The sequence below is a fragment of the Octodon degus genome, unplaced genomic scaffold, assembly GCF_000260255.1.
Source record: "Octodon degus isolate 3935 unplaced genomic scaffold, OctDeg1.0 scaffold00086, whole genome shotgun sequence".
Classification (NCBI taxonomy): Eukaryota; Metazoa; Chordata; class Mammalia; order Rodentia; family Octodontidae; genus Octodon; species Octodon degus.
In genome coordinates, this window is record NW_004524662.1 from 9,352,412 (window position 1) to 9,372,483 (window position 20,072).

General features: G+C 35.7%; 1 protein-coding gene across 1 annotated transcript in view; it reads right to left on the bottom strand.

The window, feature by feature from the left end:
* The window catches only part of Scfd1 (sec1 family domain containing 1), a 123,085-nt gene that overhangs the window by 46,719 nt on the left and 56,294 nt on the right, over positions 1-20,072 (bottom strand). Inside the window, exons 15-17 of the mRNA XM_004637124.2 lie at positions 10,021-10,117; positions 6,889-6,959; positions 5,154-5,233 (exon numbers count right to left, since the gene is read on the bottom strand). Of these exons, the coding sequence (XP_004637181.1) occupies positions 5,154-5,233; positions 6,889-6,959; positions 10,021-10,117 (248 nt within the window). The remainder of the gene's footprint in view (positions 1-5,153; positions 5,234-6,888; positions 6,960-10,020; positions 10,118-20,072) is intronic.

The window sequence follows — 20,072 nt, forward strand, 5'->3', positions numbered from 1 at the left end:
TGTTTATCAATAAAACTTTGAAAAAAAAATCTGCAAGATTATTAAAGCTTGGACCAAAGTACTTAGATTATGTCTTTGAAACTATTTTCTTCAGAAATATTTTCACATTAGGGGCCGGGGAGATGGCTCAATGGAATAAGCGCTTCCCTGGCAAGCGCAAGGGCCTGAGTTCAATTCCCGTTTCCGCAAAGAAAAAAAAAAAAATTTCACATTTCTCTACAGAATCTAGAAAATAAGAGAATTCTCCTAGAAGTTTCCAACACGCCGAGGTCACTGTTAGGATGTTAGTTTATATTCTTATCTTTGGACACATCCATATATGAGATATATAATTTAGAAATCAAAATAATAGCGAGGCATGATGGTACATATCTATACTCCCAGTAGTCTGGGAGGCTGAGAGAAGGAGGATCGTAAATTCAATGAACCTGGAGAACTTAGAGACAGTAACCTGCAGTCTATGGCTAGCGAGAGGCCAAGTGTAATTTTACTTGCTTTATAACTTTATATATTTTTCAAAAATTTTAGGGACCTGCTATGGCTGTTATACATGAAAATAAAAGTGAATGTCACATAATTATTAAAAATGTTACATAAACATGTAAATGTCTAATTTATTTATTTATTTATTTTTTAATTAATTAATTAATTAATTTATTTTTTTCAAAATTTTATTGATAAACAGATAGCAATGAGACAGTTTCAAATCAAATCGAAAGTACAGTTTCAACAAATAATACACTGCATATATTCTTCTTAGTGGTTAATTGCTGTACAAGATGCGGACTTGAGATCCTATTTACAAACACCATTAGAACAAATCATTCTATTCATTAAGAGAATGCAACTATATATCTATCCTAACCACTTTGAATACACAGATACAAAATGGACATTCATCGGTGTACCTCATTTTTTCTAAGTTCCGTTATTGAATTTTTTTTTATCATATTTATCTGCTTTATTTTTTTTAGCATTCTTTTTATTATTTTTTTTCTACAGTTTTACTGATAAACATATAGCAATGAGACAGTTTCAAATCAAATCGGAAGTACAGTTTCAACAAATAATACACTGCATATATTCTTCTTAGTGGTTAATTGCTGTACAAGATGCGGACTTGAGACCCTATTTACAAACACCATTAGAACAAATCATTCTATTCATTAAGAGAATGCAACTATATATCTATCCTAACCACTTTGAATACACAGATACAAAATGGACATTCATCGGTGTACCCCATTTTTCCTAAGTTCCGTTACTGAATATTATAGCTGTGTTAACTCAGCAAAATATTCTAAAAGAGTCCAGTAGCCCATAATAGTATTGGGTCTTCTGTTTAACTGGCAATGTCAGAAATTATTGACCTGAGTCCCCCACAGCTTAACTTAATAGCATGGCTTTATTTCTTATATTTCATCTTCATACTTTTCTACTGGATGGTTAAGACCAAGGTAAAGCAGGACCTGTGCAACAAGAGTTGTAGCTTTTTGGTCTGAGAAGGTCAATGAAATGCCCTCCGGATTTGTCCTGAGATCCTGTACCTCAGATTGTAGAACCTTTATCAGTGCAGCCATGTGGGTGAGTCACGACCATTGCTTGGCCAATGTGCTCTCTGTGAAAGCCTGAGAGAGTGTCTTCTCCCCATGTGACTCTCCTTAGGCCCACTCTATGTCATCGATCACTTTCCTCTTTGGCCCCATAATCTTCTTGATCAGAAAATTTGGGACACTACCGAGGTACATGACGTTACAGTACAAGTTCTCATATGTCCTGAGTCTTAATTGACCTTAGAAGGCTAGGGCCAAAAAGTTGGCTTTCCTTGTAGCCCTCCTTTTTCTCTAATTTTGGTCTGCAAACTTAGGTTGTTACCCATCCAGAAGAAAAGCTTATTGTTATTATCAAATGATTTAGGCTATCAATCTTAACCTCACTATCTCACTGCATTTCAAACATCTTAGGCATAATAAGGAACAGGTATTTTTCATCAAGTATTGATATGTTGAACTTTAAGTCCCTACATAATATGATAAAAAACATTTAAAAATTAGATTATATTTTAAAAAATAGGATAAAGAATTCTATGCTTCTCATGTTTGCACATAAGTCCAAAAATCTCACCATATACAACCTTGAAGCAGGACAGTCCCACAATATTCCTTTTCCTGTCTTTTGCTTTCATTCACCACCCCCTTCTTCTTGAACATCCACCTACCCAAGAGACATCTTAGCAGTAACTGGCATGTCATGACTAGCCGCCCATTTTTTTTTAAAAATTAATTAATTAATTTATTTAGTGTGTGTGTGTGTGTGTGTGGCCAGCTCAGCCCACCAGGGGACGGGGCTGGCTGGCATGTGGTGCTGGGGATTGAACTGCGGTCGCTGTGTTTTTGCTTAGCTTGTTCTAAGTAGGTGCTTTAGACCACTGAGCCATCTCACCAGCCCCGTAAATGTCTAATTTATGTTAAATATCTAGTTTTTGTAAAGTAATCGCCAAGGTTTCTTTCCCTGATAATTCCAAATATTGATTTATGATTTAAGGAATTCCACATAAATAATATTTAAAAAAGGGACACTAACACATAGCCAAATGTATAAATCTGTGCATCATAAAATCTGGAAAAGACGGTTTTCAATTTTTATTTATTTAATTTATTTATTTGGTATAGGGTCTCACTACGCAGCTCAGACTTGTAGTGATTCTCCTGTCTCAGCCTCCCCAGCACTGGGATTACAGCCACCCAGTTTCAGTGGCTGGCACAGTGCAGGACGGGCACAGTATGCAGTACTGAGGATCGAACCTGGGTCCTTGTGCTTGCCAGGCAGGTGCTTAACCGCCAAACTATCTCCCCAGCTTGTTTTCAATTTTTTTAAACAAAGGTTTGTTGCTACTTGAAAAAAGTATAGATAAGAAGCACTAAAATGCACTTTTCACATAGTCACTATTAACAATTTAGTGCATTTCTCCAGCTATTTATTTTTTGACAGTTGAGATCAGAAGCTTGTAGTTTTGAAAACTCTATTTAAATTTTTTTTTTTTTTTTTTTTTTTTTGGTACCGGGGATTGAAATCAGGCCCTTGCGCTTGCCAGGCAAGTGCTTATTCTACTGAGCTATCTCCCTAGCCCCTGTATTTAAATATTATTGCAAAGGTAATGTTTAGTTTAGAAAATTTGGAAAATAAAACTGGTCCAATGTGGGGAGTCTAGCACTTGAAGTTACCCACTGTTAACATTGAGCTGTATGATGGTTTAGATCTGAAAAGCCCACAAGAGTGTTATGTAGTTAGAATGGGCTGGTTCTTGGGAGTGCTATACTCATCAGTGGATTAACCCACTGATAAATTCAGTAGTGGAATGTGCTGTTGGGAGGTGGCGCCTGGTCAGATGTAGGTCACCTGTGGGCCTGACCCAGAAGGGTGAATTCTGGTCTCTGGCCATTCCTTCCTCTCTGCTTCCTGGATGCCACAGGATGAGCCAGTGTCCCCCCCCACCCCCCCCGCCCGGCCAGGCCCTATACCATATACTTCTGCCTTGCTGCCGGCCAGCTCTGGACTGAACCCACAGAAGCTGTGAGCCAAATAGGCCCGTACTCCTTCAGGTTGCGGGGTGTTGGGTATCATGTCCTAGTGAGAAGGAAGTGATCAGCACATGGTATAGGTCACTTTAGCTATGCAATAAAAGGTGCACACATGTACTCTCACATGCCCACATGTGCACAGAGTGGATAAATAGGGCTCAGAGTGTAAAAAGTGACATTCAAACAAATTGAGCTATCATCACTGTTAAGTTTTGAATCATTCAGTTTTATTCTATTTATATCATTTAATATGGCTTAATGTCATTTAATATGGTTTAATACCATTTTGTTACCTAATTGATCCTTCACCACAGATACAAATTCAGTGACAGTGGGGTTCTAGCTTATCATGCTCACTATCAGAAAACACAGTGAAGCCACAGCATCACAGGGGATTAGTCCTGGATAACTCAAGAATACAAAATTCTATGGGTGCTCCAGGCCCTTTTGCAAAGGGCTGGTCTGCATATAACTCATGCACATCTTTCTATATAGCACGTTAAATAATCTCTAGATTATCTATAATATGCAATACAAGATAAATGCTGTAATAAATGATTGTTATACTGAAATGTCTGGGCATAACAACAATGAACAAGGTCTGTAGATTTTCAGCAGTTTTTTTTTTTCTTGAATATTTTCATTCTGTGGACTTGGAACCTGGGATATGGAGAGCTAACAGTATATATCAAATCATGTCATAAATAATTTTTTTCTCCTTAACAAATAACATGGACATTTCCCAATGTCATTAGGTAAGATTTCTGCAACCTAAGTTTTGGCTTTTTTTTTTTTTTTTTGGTACTGGGGATCAAACTCAGGACCTCATGCTAGCCAGACAAGCACTTACTCCACTGAGCTACATCCCTGGCCCTGTACCATAAGTTTTAATTATTCATTTATATTCTACTTTTAAGTAGAATGCTACAATTTATTGGTCAATTTTAATTGCTAGGTATTTGCTAATCTTATTGTTAGATAGTAAAGTGAGTTTTCAAAACTTCACCATGCTGTTTTTGATACTATGGTTTTGTATATATTTTGAAATCAGATACTGTGATTCATCTAGCACTGTTGTTTTTGTTCAGGACTGTTTTGGCTATTCTGCATCTTGTGTGTCAAAGCTATTTTGAAGAAACTTCTTATATATTATCTAGAAAATTTATACTTTATAATAACAGGTTATAAATGTACCAATTAATTTTTGTTTTCTTGGGACAGTATATTTTAAATTTTGGCATTATACTAATATACATTTATCCAATGAATAAGGAAATCAAAATTTCTTTGTAAGGCCTTTTAGACATCTGATCCAAAACAGTTCATGATTTAACTTTTTCCCATTATCAGTGGAAAAAATATAAAACTTGTGTAAGAAAGAAAGGCATCATAGTTTAATGTAATTTTATACTGTACATAGGGTGGGCCAGATAAGGACAAATTTTTGCCACTGTATATAGAAATACACCCTTCCACTGTTCAATTTCCTTATTAGCATTTCATTTTTTGGGGAACAAAACTTCAATTGTGCCCTTATCTTAAATAACAGGAATTAAAGAAAAAAAAACTTACTTCCATTGTTTGATATATTGTAAAGGATTAAGGTTGCATCCTGCATCTGTTAAAGCTTTTTTATATTGCTCCAAATCAGCCTGAAATAAGAAAAGAACTAAATGACAAAAAAATTAAACTTTCATAAAGTTGTCCTTTGATTAATCAAAAAGTTATATTAAAGGCATGAATTTTAGTTCTAGGTACCCAACTAGATGAAGTTGTATCTTAAATGACTACCCAAGGGAGGATCTGAAACAAAAATCACATATGTTACACATTATTTTTTAATGGGCTCCAAAATTACCTTAAAAGACTAGTACTTTGTCATCCCTTAAATAGCTAGTTTTTACTCTACTGCTGAAACACTATGATTTTTTTTTTTTTGAGAAATACCAAATACTTGGTTTAGGCAAGAATATTTAATAACCAATATTAAGCCAACTGTGGTGGCACACACCCGTAATCCCAGCACTTGGGAGGCTGAGGCAGGAAGACTGATGCGAGTTCAAGACTAGCCAGCAATACTGTCTCAAAAAGATACCCCCTCCCCCCAAACCCAGTATTATCAGGAGAATGACATGAACTGCAAGAACCACAGTTTCACTACTGTTTTGTGTAGGGGTCTACATTTGTTAAACTGAACAATAGCTGGCCCATACTTGTGTGAGTTTATTTTTGGTGACACTGGAGATCAAATGTCCTATGCTTTTTAAATTGATTTTTTTCTCTTTTCCTTATTTATAAAATTTCCTGATGAGTACATCTTGATGAATTTGTGTAAGTTAAAGAATCCCATTCTCTTAGTGGCTCCACTATGTAAATGTGTAAGAGGGAAAGTGTAAAGTTTCCATCAACTGGTGATTTTCACTACTTTGTATTTTTAGGGCTACTAATCTGTGGTTAGTCATAATGTGCTTCATACTTCTTAGCCTTCTCTGAAGTTTATGAACAGACATATTACCAAAAATAAATGAACATAATGTGGTTACATTAAGGGAATAGTAAATTTTAAAATCATATTCATAGAATATTATATACATAGCCTATTAGAATTTCCAAATATAAGTAAAACTTCATTGATAAAAGAAATATTTCTAAAAACGAAAACCATACATTCTGACTGAATTAAGTCAAGAAATGGATATGTACCAACAGTAAAGCAGAATGAATGCCCTGAGGCAGATACTTAACATTTAGTTTGCTATTTTAACCTGCCCAAGATTTTTGACAAACAAAACCTTACAATATTAGCAGACTTCTAAAAAAGTAACTGCTATCAACAAAGAAAAGGACTTAAAACATCTAAGCTATTCTAGATGATTATCTACTAAATTATACTGAGCTAAAAGTTAAAAATGCAATCCGATACAAAAAAACATCACTTTCCTTTACAGAACAACCAACAGAGGATACTTTCTATAGTGAACATTACTTTTCAAACAATGTTAAATCGATAAGACCAACCTTTCAAAAAGTCTTAGCAAATGTGGTTAACTTAGTTTAGAATAGTTATTTTCCAGAAATAAGAATTTTGGCCACTTGAATTCAGTTCAGATTCCAACAATTTAAAAGTGGTCAGACATTTCTTGAGTAGACAGTTTCCCCTGGTGAAAATAAATATTGCTATAAAACTCAGCAGTAAATACAACTAGCCTTAACAAATGATTTTTCTTTTAAACATGGGAATGAAGTAGACATTTAGCCATAGTAATTTTTCACTTTTAACTTCTGAATAATTCTATAGTGCTCATACCTCAGAAGGTGCTTGCTGTGTGCTTATGTAATAGATAAGAAACAGCCTCATTTTGTCTTCCGGAGTTCCTGCTGTATAGGAGAAAGCATTAAAAAACCCTCTCATAATTGTGGTTATTATACACTGTAGTTAACATTTCCAAGTTCATTAAAATTCAAGGAATATTTTAAATGTGACAAAACAAAATAATAGTTCTTGATTTAATAGGTAAGTACTGCAATTATAATAATATACAAATATGAAAAAAGATTACATACAAGAGTAGAGGGCTGTGATTATGGAAACACCTCTGTTCCACCATACAAACTGTCTAGAACATTAATATTTAGCTTTTGGATATAAACTCCAAAGAAAGGATATGGGGTAGGGCAATGATAATTCTGAAATAGGACACGTTTAAGATGACAAATAGCTGTTGGTCACTATTACCTAAGGACAAGTGGTGACCAAAACAGGAATGTCTGAGGAATCAGCTGTATGGTCCCCCTAGGTGTAGGGTTATGAAATCTGCTGGCCAAATTGTCCAAATAAGCCGACAGCGCTAGTCCTAGTCCCAAACTACAGCCCCTAAGTACATGCCCTCTCTTTCTGAACTGTCTTACCATTGCTAAAAAGTTTGGGAAAACCACTCTTTTACATAAAATATTTGCTTCATATTTTAAAATTCAGGGAAACTTCTTGTAGTAAGTGCTTTGAGCTACTATTTCCATTACCCAAAGCCCAAACTATCTAGAGAAACTCATTTATTCTTTCTTACTTCTATGGGATGCACTTTGGTGGAAACTAATAAAGCACTGATCTGAACAAGTAAAACTATTCGCCCTCACTCCAAAGTCCTAAAGAATAAAGATGCCAAATTATTATATATATTACAGAATAAAGTGAAGAAATGTTTTTTGAAACATGACTAGTAAACTATTAATTTTCATATGACTTGGAACCCAGACATTCAATTTACCCTTTCTCTGTAAGTATGGTAAAATAAATATGAACAACAGGTTCTCCCAAGTCCTTATGTTTATAAATAAATATTATATTCAGAATATTTTGAATATGAGGTTATAAGACTCAAGGTTTTGCATAATCCTAGGAGAATGCCAACAATTTTGTTTTATTCTGTCAATTCCATTTTCAAACCCTATTGTAGTGCTACTGGGACCTAGCCCACTGCCTAGTCAAAGATCTGGGAACTGGGAAGTGGTTTAGACCTTAATGTCAGTCTCTGGAATGTTCTTAAGGATCAGATTTATGCACATGCAGTTCACTGATGAGCCAAGGAATTCATAAACAACTTTATGCAGGTGCTTTCCTGAGTTCCTTCCTCTCTCCACAAGCTCCCTGGTACTTTTCCATTTCCTTTTTTGTGTTCTAGCCAGAAAATGTTGGCTGTAGTTATCCTGCTTCAAGCTGAACAGCTTATACACAAAATGGGTCCTGGGAATTTCATGTTGGAAAAATGAGATTTCCATTCAAAAGTATTCTGAAATGATTCCTAATTTAAGAGACTTAACCACTATATAGATCCTACTATCACTGTCATTAAAAGCTATAATTATATTTCTAATTACAAATACATTTTGCTTTAAGAAAATTTTATGTATTTATGAATAAATTTTAAAAGTGCATTTCCTAGATATGTAATATATAACTTAGTTCTAGATACTTATTTTTAGGAAACACTCTGGGGTAAACCAGAGTAGTTGGAAAACATTATTAGACAAACTGTTGAATGTTATTTCCTTTCTTTTTTTTTAAACAAAATTCACATTTTATTTAGATTGAAATAAACTATACAAAATTTTCTTCACCAAAAATAACAGCAATATCTTCTGCATTATTTCTAGATAAACCACAAAACATTCATTTTGTAGGTTTTCCAGATTTTTGTTTATAAATCAAGATGAGGCAGTAGATAGAGTCGTGGAAAAAGACGGAAGAAAACAGACAATTCAGTTGCCTGCATGATGGCCTCTGATTCCATATGGACCATGAAGCAGAAGTGTTTGACATTTACCTGCTAAGAAGCTTAAGAAGATATAGGCTCGACAAAGGAATGCAAACAGCAACAACCAGATGTGGAGTACAGTGGCAAGCTTTTCCATTCAAACTGTAACCTCTTCTTTTAGATTCATTTCATAAAAACAAAATCCACACTGAAATCTGGTGAGCTCACAAACTTTTCTCTAGTAATTCCCTTAGCTGTCCATTAAAGATTTTTAATAACACACTTAAAACTACTAATCACAGGTCAATGATGGGGTTCACCATAACATTTTATAAAATGCACTTCTCCCACACCACCTCAAAATTCATTTTTTTCAAAAACTGACAATTCAATATCTGACATGGGATCCACAGTGACAGTTAAGTGTGCTGTCTAAAATGACTTAAAACAATTTCCGAGTGCCACCAGCAGAGGTCATGCCAAGTGAGGTGTGGCACTCCCAATGCTGTCTTCTGGTAAACAGATCTCAGAAGCATGAGAGCAGCCACTTAAATATGGATTATCAAATGGCTAACATATTAAATGACAGGCATATGGTCTACCATGTTCAGTGATTAGGCAGCCTACACACTCCTTACGGCTTTTCTTACAAATAGCAAATACATGAGAAAGCCTATTTTAAAAGTCTCTTAGGTATTTTCAACAGTTTCTGAATTAACTGTAGGAAGCTCTGATTTAGTTGTATATAGTTTGATATATGTATCCACCATTAAATCCAGATCATGTTTTATATCAAAATTTATGTTAAGCAAAGTCAAGTTACTGGACCTTTGGTCTGTCAGAGTATTTGAATGTTATTTCTTTAAAGCTTCTTGAAAAGGGAAGACCCTGAACTTTAGATTCATTATGTTAAACAATGAGTATTAAAAAATGCTTTAACATACTATCAGAGTAAAGTTTAGTGAAATCAAATGTAAATAATTCTCCACTTAAGGAATTTCAATGTTGCAAAATATTTTGGGCTGGGGAGATAGCTCAGTAGAATAAGTGCTTGCCTGGCAAGCGCAGTGGTCTGAGTTCAATCCCCGGTTCCACAAACAAACAAACAAACAAACAAACAAACCACATTGAAAATGAGCACTCCTGGGATGCGATACCTATGTCAACTTCACATTTACAGTACATACCATCAGGGTCTGATATTATGTCTAGAAGAGATTTATCCAGAGTAGTTTTGCTCATTATCTTTTCTTCATATTCAAAATATACATCCAGCTTCCTTGCCTGTTTCAAAATAAACATTAGATGAGAATACATTAAAAAATATACTTACAAATTTTGATTTTCTACCATCAATTTTAAAAACAAATGTTTCCTACTAGAATTTAAAGTTTATTTTCATCATGTACTTAACATAAAAAATAAAACCAAAGCAATATGTTGACTATTTTTTTCCCACAACAGAATGAACTTTGCCTGTCTTATATATGTTAGTAAAAATAAAAACCACACAGCTCACAATTATTTTACTCATTAGTAACTAGAACACAAATCATATCGTACTCCATGCAAATTAATCAAATGATCATGTTATGTACTGAGTGTGCAATCCACATCTTTTTACCTTACCTGCCAGAGTCAGCTTAATTTATTTTCAATGTTATATTTTATTTTGTTTTATTCGGAACAAGAGATTGAACTCAGGCTCCTGCGTTATTCTACTGAGCCATCTTCCCGGCCCAATATTTTTATTTTAAATAAAACTTTCCTAAATCTCCTTTTTAGTACATTAATATTTCATCTAATGGAAAAGTAGTAAAATTTTTCAAACAGTATCTTTCCTAGCTATTGTGGTTTTCCCCACAATAGCCCACCCCTTCCTCCAGGATGTACTTTAATCTTGTTTTTTCCTCTTTTGTTTGGCTGAACTCACTCTGCAGAGCCAGTTTCTTTTTCACTGTTCACTTTTACTTTTTCAAATAAATGTTGCCACTACTTAAAAAAAATCTTTTCTAATGCAAAACTCTGTTGATTAAAATTATCTAAATGAAGTAATGTATCAGAATCTTCTACAGCGATACTGGTGACCTTTGGTACGCATGCTGCAGTGGGCTAGCTGTCATCAGTGAAAGCTCTGAAAGCTTTCCTATCACTGCTCCAGAGAAAATAAAAGATTTCCAATATCTACCAAATTATATTTGATACTACAGAAAATGCATTTCTTCTAACTTGAAGATATTAACAATTAAAGGGGGAATAGAAACCATTCATGACATGAATCTGGGTATATAGCAATAACATAAAATGTAAATATATTATGCTAAGATCACATAATTAAATAATTATGGAGGAAGTGATAGATTATGAAAACGATGTAGTTTATTTTAGTGAAACAAACAAAGATGTAGTTCATTTCAGTCAAACAAAGTGTACCAAAGCACACAGGAGTACAGATGTTCAAACAGTGGACTGATGGGTGATTTCGCACATGGATGACAGGAAATCAGGGTACTCTTAATTCTACCCCTGCAGTGGCACTTAGGTCAAGTTTTATAGGTAAAGTACTCAAGATAGTTCAAAAAACAACATGAAAAGGTATACACAGCTCTTTCCACCTCAATTCTACCTGCCCCAATAGGCATTTATTAATTCTGTATTTCCAGTTTGCAAATATAAGCAAACAGAATGTATATTTTAGCATTCTTCCCTTTTCTAACACAAAAGGTAATACACTATATTCTTCTCCCCCTTTGTTTCACTCAGTAGCATAGACAACAATAACATTTTCTTACCACTAAAATCTTGGTAAGGCTATAACGAAGCAGACTGTTTCTCTTATAAAATCCCCAGCACTCCAGACTTCTAGATATAGGAACTGTGATGGTTAATCTTAACTGTGTCACCACGACTGGCCTGGGATCTCCCAAGGGTTGGTGAAGCACACTCTTGGCTATGTCTGTGATGGAGATGTGACCTTGAGGTCTATAGTATTTGGTCCCTTCTTCTCTGGCACTATTTCTCTGCCCACCTTGAACTAAGCATCTCTTCTCTGCCATGCCTGTCTGCCATGAGGTTTTTTCCTTAGGGCCAGCTGATTATGGATTGAGTCCTTGGAAATCACGGGCCAAATTAAACCTCACTTTCTTTAAGCTGTGGGCACTGGGCAATTTGTTTAGCAATGATGAAGTTTGCCATCAGAAAATTCCTGCTAGAGAAGGTTGCTGTTGTACCTGTGTGGTTTAGAAGCTTCTGGAACTGGTCTGCAGGAGGAATTTATAAAGGTCTGGAGCTGTGCACTAGAGAAATCTTAGCATGCTATAGAGTCTGGTGCTTCACTCTGGTTAGAGCTCAGAAAGAAAGAACGCTGACAGAATGTAAATGACGAAGGCCAAGGAAGAGGACTCTATTGGCAGATGGACGAGAGGTCACGTGTGGTGCTCTCATGTAGAAAATCTAAGTTTTGTCCACACTCTGGGACTTTAAGACTCACATTAAAGGCAGTGGGTCAAATTTCAAGTAGCTCTATGTTCAGGGTGTGAAATGGATCCTGCTGGCTGCTTTTAGCCAGATTTGTAGTAAAAACTGGGGGTAAAAAAGTAGAATATAAAAATCTGAAAAACAAATTTGGAGCCAAAAGGAATCATGTGCAAATCGCGGTCCAAAGAGTATGGTTGCTGAAGAAATTAGCAACATTACAAAGAAACCAAGTACTTTCTTCTTGTATAGGGAATGAAAAGATTGTGTTGAGGACATCTCAAAAATCTGCAAGAACCTACCCCTTGAAGACTCAAGGATGGAAATGTATAAACATTTCATTTGAGAAGAGAGGCCCTAAGACACCTGCTAAGAGAGCCAAGGAATTGGTTTTCCAAGGGTTCATTTCACTCTACTCCAATCATCCAAGTATTCAGGAATGCTGCGGCCAGGGTCCTAAGAGACCCAGCCACTGCTCATGCTGACTGCAAATGCTGACATCATCCACATGAGGGTTATTTTACTGGCAGGCAGAATATAAGAACTGCGAGGTCTTATATATATATCTCACCTGCATTTCATGCCCCTGAGAGTTCAGTGAGTACAGCTGTGATTGAAGCAAATGGTACAGTGAAGATCCTGGAGCCTGGAACATGAGCAGAGCCAAAGGGATACGGTGGCCAAGTCCTCTGGCATTCTTATTTCCATGTGCCCTGGATAACAGATGCGGATCTACTGGACCTAATGTTTGTCCTCCTATTTTAGTCTTTTTTTGATACTATTCCTATCTGTTCCCTTTTTCCTCTCTTTTGAAATGGAAATGATAACCTGTGCCATTGTGTCCAGGGATTATAGAACTTGTATCTGACTTTTAAAGAGGTTCACAGCTAAGTGTTTCCCTTGAGTTTCAGAAGACTCTGACTTACGCTTTTTTCCGAGCAACGTTAGGGATGTTAAAACTTTCAGAAGGGATTTTTTTATATTTTTGGTTACACACAAGACAGTTGTACCATGTTAGGTCACATAAGACTTAAGAACTTGATATTATGGGAGATGGCTCAGTGGAATAAGTGCTTCCTTGGCAAGCGCAAGGGTCTGCGTTCAATCCCTAGTTCCACCAAAAAAATTTAACTCTGTGGCAGTCATGGGTCAGGTGTTACCCCTTAACAGTATATAACAAGAGTTTGTATCTATCATATAAACTGTGATAATAGCTCCAAAAGGTTAGGGAGCTGAATTTGGATGTCAAGTGATAAGGAGTAGAAAATGGTTAACCTTAAATTTGTCAACATGACTAACCTAGGATCACCCAGTAAGGCACACTTCTGATGCACGTGAGGCCACAAAGGCCTGGCCTTGAGGTCTCTATCTGGTCTGTCTCCTTGCCTCTCTGGCACTGTTCCCCTCACCTGCTGCTTCCTGGCTACCATGAACTACTCATCTTTGCTCTGTTGCGTTCATTTGCCATGTTTCTGCCTTAGAGCCAGCTTTCTATGGACAGTATGCCCTGAAACTATGAGTGAAATCAAACTTCTCCACCTTTAGGTTGTGGATATTGAGTATTAGGTCCAGCAAAGGGAAAGCTGACTAATACAGGTACAAGAGAACTATTTCAGTTAACGTATAATGCAAATTTGAATATTGAAACAGGCAAGAAGTGAAGTCCTAGGTATGGCAAAGTTCTAAAACTACTTAAAATGGCCAACAGAAATATAAGCCATAATAAAGCAAAAAATGGATAGGACATAGCAAGTATAGTAGTGAAAGAAGTCAAAGAAAAATCATAGAGAACCAAAATGATAGTAACAACTAAATGTGAATATTAGATTAGAAAAGCTGTTATATTAAAGTCAGGAATGGGGGAAAGCAATAAAACATGACATTAAGCTAACTTCTAGGACCTTCACAATATGACCCAATCAATCTTTTTTCTTCTAAAACTATGTACTAGGTTCAGTTACCTCTAGTCCTATCAAAAAGCTCCAATATCTTGTAAGCACTGGGTGGTCCTTTAATTTAGGTTATTTTCTTTGCTATTTATTTATTTATTTATTTATTTATTTATTTATTTATGGCAGAACTGGGGATTGAATTCAGGCCCTTGTGCTTGCCAAGGAAGTGCTTATTCTACTGAGCCATCTCCCCAGCCCCCTCTCTTTGCTTTTTAAGATAATATTTCTCCTCTATCATGTGCCCAGTGAATATTACTCATTTCCTAGGTCTACCTTCTTTGAAGTTTCTTCTTTTCCTGCCTCTCCCCTATTCCCTTATCTGTGTGGCAGTAGCATTTTATATAACTATAATAAAAAACAGCCATATTATATTACTATCTTTTGAGTACATGTCTTTTTCCTAAAATTATAAACTCCTTAGAATCTAACTGCTTAATTCTAGGTATTTAATATAGTACTTGAGTTTATTGAATTTTGAAGCTAACCGTGACCAAGAAATGATTTTAAAAGCAAGAAAGTAGCGGTGAAAATTTTTTTAAAAACTTCAGGCATAAAAAAATTAGGGCTTGGGATACAGCTCAGTGGTGTAAGTGCCTGCCTGGCAAGCACAAGGTCCCAAGTTCTATCCCCAGTACTGGAAAAAAAAAAAAAAAAATTATACTACATGCCACAGTTAGACTGTAATAACTATAATTATATAAATCAGTGAAAAATATGGTCCACCAGTAGGTATACACATTTGACTTATTTTTCTTGTCTTGATGTATTGACTTATTTCTAAGTAGCAATGCAAGTTGAGTCCCAAAGCAATTTTATGAGGGCAGGGTTTTATTTTTTTGACATGAAAAAAGATTCTACAATTAGTTTGATTTTGATCACAACTGTCAATGTAATAAAAACCACTGAATTATATAAATAGGTCCACTATCTGTATGACATGTGAACTACATTTTCAATAAAGCTGTTCCATAAAAGTGAGATTTTCAGTATGTTAATTATGAAGGAACAAAATCTAAGAGGAAGAGGATTTGAGTATAGATTATTTAGCCTGCATAAGCGAGCCAGCACCTATCAGGCATAAAGCATGTTACTTAAAGGGATAGTTTTCAAAAGATTTTAATGGAGAACCTCAGGACATCTTATATGAAACCTTCTCTAGAACCTTAAAAAAAATCTACAGAAAGAACAAAATTCAAAAACTACAATACATTATCTCTCTTAACTCTCCAAATACTACCACAAACTAGGAATTATCAGCCTCATTTTAAAGATTATGAAACAGACACAAACAGAATAGAAGTAGAGGCTGAGATTCAAATGCTGGTCCTACTCCAGTTACACTACAGATAAACAGTAGGTAAAATCATGTTTTCCTCAAGAACAAGTTACTGTTTCCTTTGCATATGCTTTATGGAAGAAAGCATATATGTTGATTAGTATATATTTGTACTTGCAGTCCTCCTGCCTCACCCCCGAGTGCTGGGACTATAGGCATGTTCCACCACCCTGGCTACGGACAGATTTAATATCTACAACTCTTTTCCCAAATATTTGAACTGAGAGAAAATATTGAGAATCAACTTTTATAACTCTAAAAAATGGATTATTCTTTTACAACATTGGCTCATAGAGTATAATATGTGTCAGAATAACACAGAAACCAACTTAAAAACTACACCACAAAATTATAAGGTCAAGATCATAAAATTTTTGGTACCTTCAATACATATCAATAATAAATGAGTAAAAGGGGGTTATTGCTGAAAATAAAAAAGAGATAATATATAGTAAATATAAATTTGGCTATGAATTTGCCAAGAAATCCTTTGAAATAGCTTTCTAAGGGAGAATCTGATTTTTAAAATTCTAGTGTTTTTCTCCAAATTTCAGGGTTATCAGTGGGTAATACGTGGTTTCCTTCATTTCTAGTATGTTGCCTCAACACTTCTATCAGATATCATACATATATACTAGGAATATGTTAGAAATCTAGCCATAACCCACTAGATTTGAAAAGTACAATGAAAAGGAATACCTTCTGAAACCAGATTTTTTTCTTTTACCATAATGAAGAATTTCCTAACACTCATCAAAGAATTACAAGGGCTGATAAAAAATAATTGTATTACAAGGGCTGATAAAAACCACATTGTGTATTTACATAAAAATTTATTATAGTAAATGACATGTTGCTATTAATGCCCCTCAAAACACTATTACTTATTTTAAACACAGCATTCTTGTCACTTTTGTAGCAGCTCTGTCCTTTTGTGAGCATCTTTACAAGGCATGATCAGTAGTACAGTGAATGCTGCTGCCGACTTGCACCCACAAGCAAGGTACACTTGCAAAACTATGGTGAGTACTCATCTGTCTTATTCATTAGATGATACACTGCAACTTCTGGCTCTTTCTTCCCCAAGTCAAAATGACCAGAAAAGGTAAATGCTTTGAATTCATTCGACACTGGGGCCTTGACAGCATAACTGAAGACACTCAAGAAAGATAACTGCCAAGAGCCGGGAAGATAGCTCAGTAGAATAAGCGCTTGCCTGGCAAGTGCAGGGGCCTGAGTTCAATCCCCAGTACCACAAAATAAATAAATAAATAAATAAATAAACAAACAAACAAACAAACAAACTGTTCCCACAGAAATAAGAGGTAGGTAAAACTGGAGTCACCCACAATCCCATGATTGGTTGCAATCCTTGACATGAAATGTCTGCCTGGGAAAGATAACTTCCAAAAGTGCTGCAGAAAAGTGGAAAAAATGATGGGTTGTGTTCAAAATAATAAAGGTGGTGGTGATTACAATGTGTCTTTTATTGCAGTAATTAAAAAAATTATACATCATAACATTTTATTATGCCTCATACATCTTTTACTTCTGAAAATCTATTATCTGGTAATGTTTGACACATGATCACACAGGATGTAAGATTTTTTTTTTAATTTCATTTACTTACTGGGGATTTTTGTTCTCTTTGCCATTCCTATACTCTTTCCCTGTTCTAATTACAGACATCATTATTCTAGAACACTTCACTACCAGACAAGCATCCTATCTCACTTTTTTAAAAAAAGGATTTATTCATTTATTTGGTACAGGGTCTCACCAGTCATAGTGATCCTTCTGTCTCAGCCTCCCCAGTGCTGAGATTATAGGCATGTGCCAGCATGTCCAGGGTTTCGGGGCTGGCACAACATGCAGTACCAGGGATCAAACTCAGGGCATTGCGCTTGCCAGGCAGGGGCTTAGACCACCAAGCTATCTCCCTGGCTCTTCACTTCACTCTTGACACTGCCATCAGTCAAGGGTGATGGCTGATAGCACAGGGCAAGAGTGCTATTTCTTGGCCTACCCTCATTTCCGGGCCCCCAATGCTATTCTAACCATTCAGCAGAGACAGGAAAGATGACAAAGGATTACGAGTCCATCTCCTTTCTCCCATAAAAGATGATAAATCCCCCATATGGCAACGTAACATCAGAAATATTCCATTTTAAATTTAAATGGATTTATGGGACAAAAATCTATCACATAAATATCTAAGGAAAGTATAAGCAATCTCCCCTCCCTACTCCCTCTTTCCAACTAATCATTTTATTTCACAATTATAAATTTTTATCTTTATTTACACTTTTGGTATTTCACACCAAAGAAACAATGCAATATTTACACGTGTCCAGTTTATTTCATTTAAAGTGTACAGTCCCATCAACAATGGAGAAGAGTTCCTTTATTACCACAGCTCTGCCAGCATTTGCTATTGGTTGACTTATTGGTAATAGCTATTTTTGTGGAGATGCAGTCTTAGCATTGTTTCAATTTGTATCTCTTGAATGACCAGCGTTGAACATTTTTTCAAATATTTATTTACCATCTATGCTTCTTCATCTGAGAAGTTTGTATTCATCTCTGATGCCTAGTTTTGGATTGGGTTTTTAATCTAAGTATGTGTGTATGGTCCTCATTTTCCTAAGATCTTTATATATTCTAGGTATTAGTGTTCTGTGTGAGGAACAGCTGGCCAAAATATTTGTTGCTGTTTCCTTTTACTGTGCAAAACTTTTATAGTAAGATGAGATCCCAGTTGAAGATTCTTTGTATATTTCCTGTGAGACTGAGGTTTTTTTCATAAAGTCCTTGCCTAAACCTAGATCTTCCAGAGTTCATGGTAAAAGATAAGGGGTCTTGTTTTAATGTTTGGCATGTCAAATGTCAGTTTTTCCAGGACCATTCACTAAAGAACTTGTCTTTCTTCCACTGAAGGTGCTGGCTCCTTTGTTAAGATAAGGAGGTTTGGAACTGCTTCTTCAACTTCTGTTTTCATTAATCCATTGGTCATTTTTCTCTCCAGGACCATGCGGTTTTTAATCACAGTAGTTTTGTGGTATAATTTCAAGTCTGGGATTGTGATGCCTCCTGCTTTCCCTTGGTTGCCAAGAACTGTATTTACTACTGTAGTGTATCTTTTACCATGTGCTAGACTAAAATAAAAATGGATCAAAGTTCTAAATATAAAACAGAAACACTGCTGCAAGATGGAATAGTTAGAACTCTGGTGCTTTTGTCTTTTACCTATCAAAATATCAGTTAAAAAAAAAGCTGATTAATTTCTTGTATCTTGCTTCAGAAAATCACCTAAGAAATTGTAAGCAGCTATAATTTTAGCATCCCTAAAGAAGAAATGTGTTAAACTGAAATTAAAAACAGCTATCCAGAGAAATGCTGAGACTTCTGCATGAGAAGACAGTGTTTTTGCTAATAAAGAATATTCATTTTCTGCTCAGGTGAGTCTGTGTTTACAAAAAGTGAAGCTGAAATGGTCAAGAAATTCTGAGAAAAGAGCAACACATTATAGAAAAGTAACCCTCTGTTAACAATATAACCCTGTGCCTGCCATGCTGGCCCTGCTCCTGGAGTGCACTGAGATGGCAAATGAGACTAGGTATGGTGGTGCCCGCCTGTAATCCCAGCTCTTGGCAGGCTGTAAACAAGTGGATCACTATGTGTCCAATCTAGTAGTGAGACCCTGAAGGCCTGTAGACCCTATAGACCCTTCTATAAAAAAAAACAACAAAAAACCACAACCCAAAACCCTCCCAAAAACAGTATAGCCATAGATGGTGCAACACAATAATATGTAAAATAAGGAGACCACTTGAAAGTAAACACTATAAAACTGGAAACTGAATAGTCATAGAAAAATCATCTAAGAATATCTATAATTAAGAGTAATAAGAAATAAAGACAATAAAATATGTGTTCATTTGGAATAGGAGCCTTCAAAAAAAAAAAAAAAAGATGGGGCAGATGAGATAGCTCAGCAGACTAAGTGCCTGCTTAGGCAAGCTCAGGGACCAGGGTTCGATTCCTGGCATCACGTGCTGCACTGGCCCTGCCCCCGGGCCCGTGGAGCTGGCCACCGAGACTGGGAGTGGTGGTGCATGCCTGTAATGCCAGTGCTAGGGAGGCTGAAATAAGGAGGATCAGAACAAGTCTGAACTGTATAGTGAGACCCTGTACCAAATACATAAATAAAACAAACAAACAAACAAAAAGATTAACATTAAAAGAAGACTACATACAAAATGCTACAATTTTTCTACAACAGAATTTGTTATTTGTAGGAGTTAAGGTAATTCCTATGTGATTTACTAAATACAACCACAAGGGGAGAGAGTGGGGGAAAGAGTATATCTATGTATGTAAACAGAATGGTTTGGACAAGTGTACTGTGGATTTCTGCTGGCCTATGGAAAGGAACAGATAACATTTAATTTGTTTTTTCTCCTTTTTTTCCAATTGT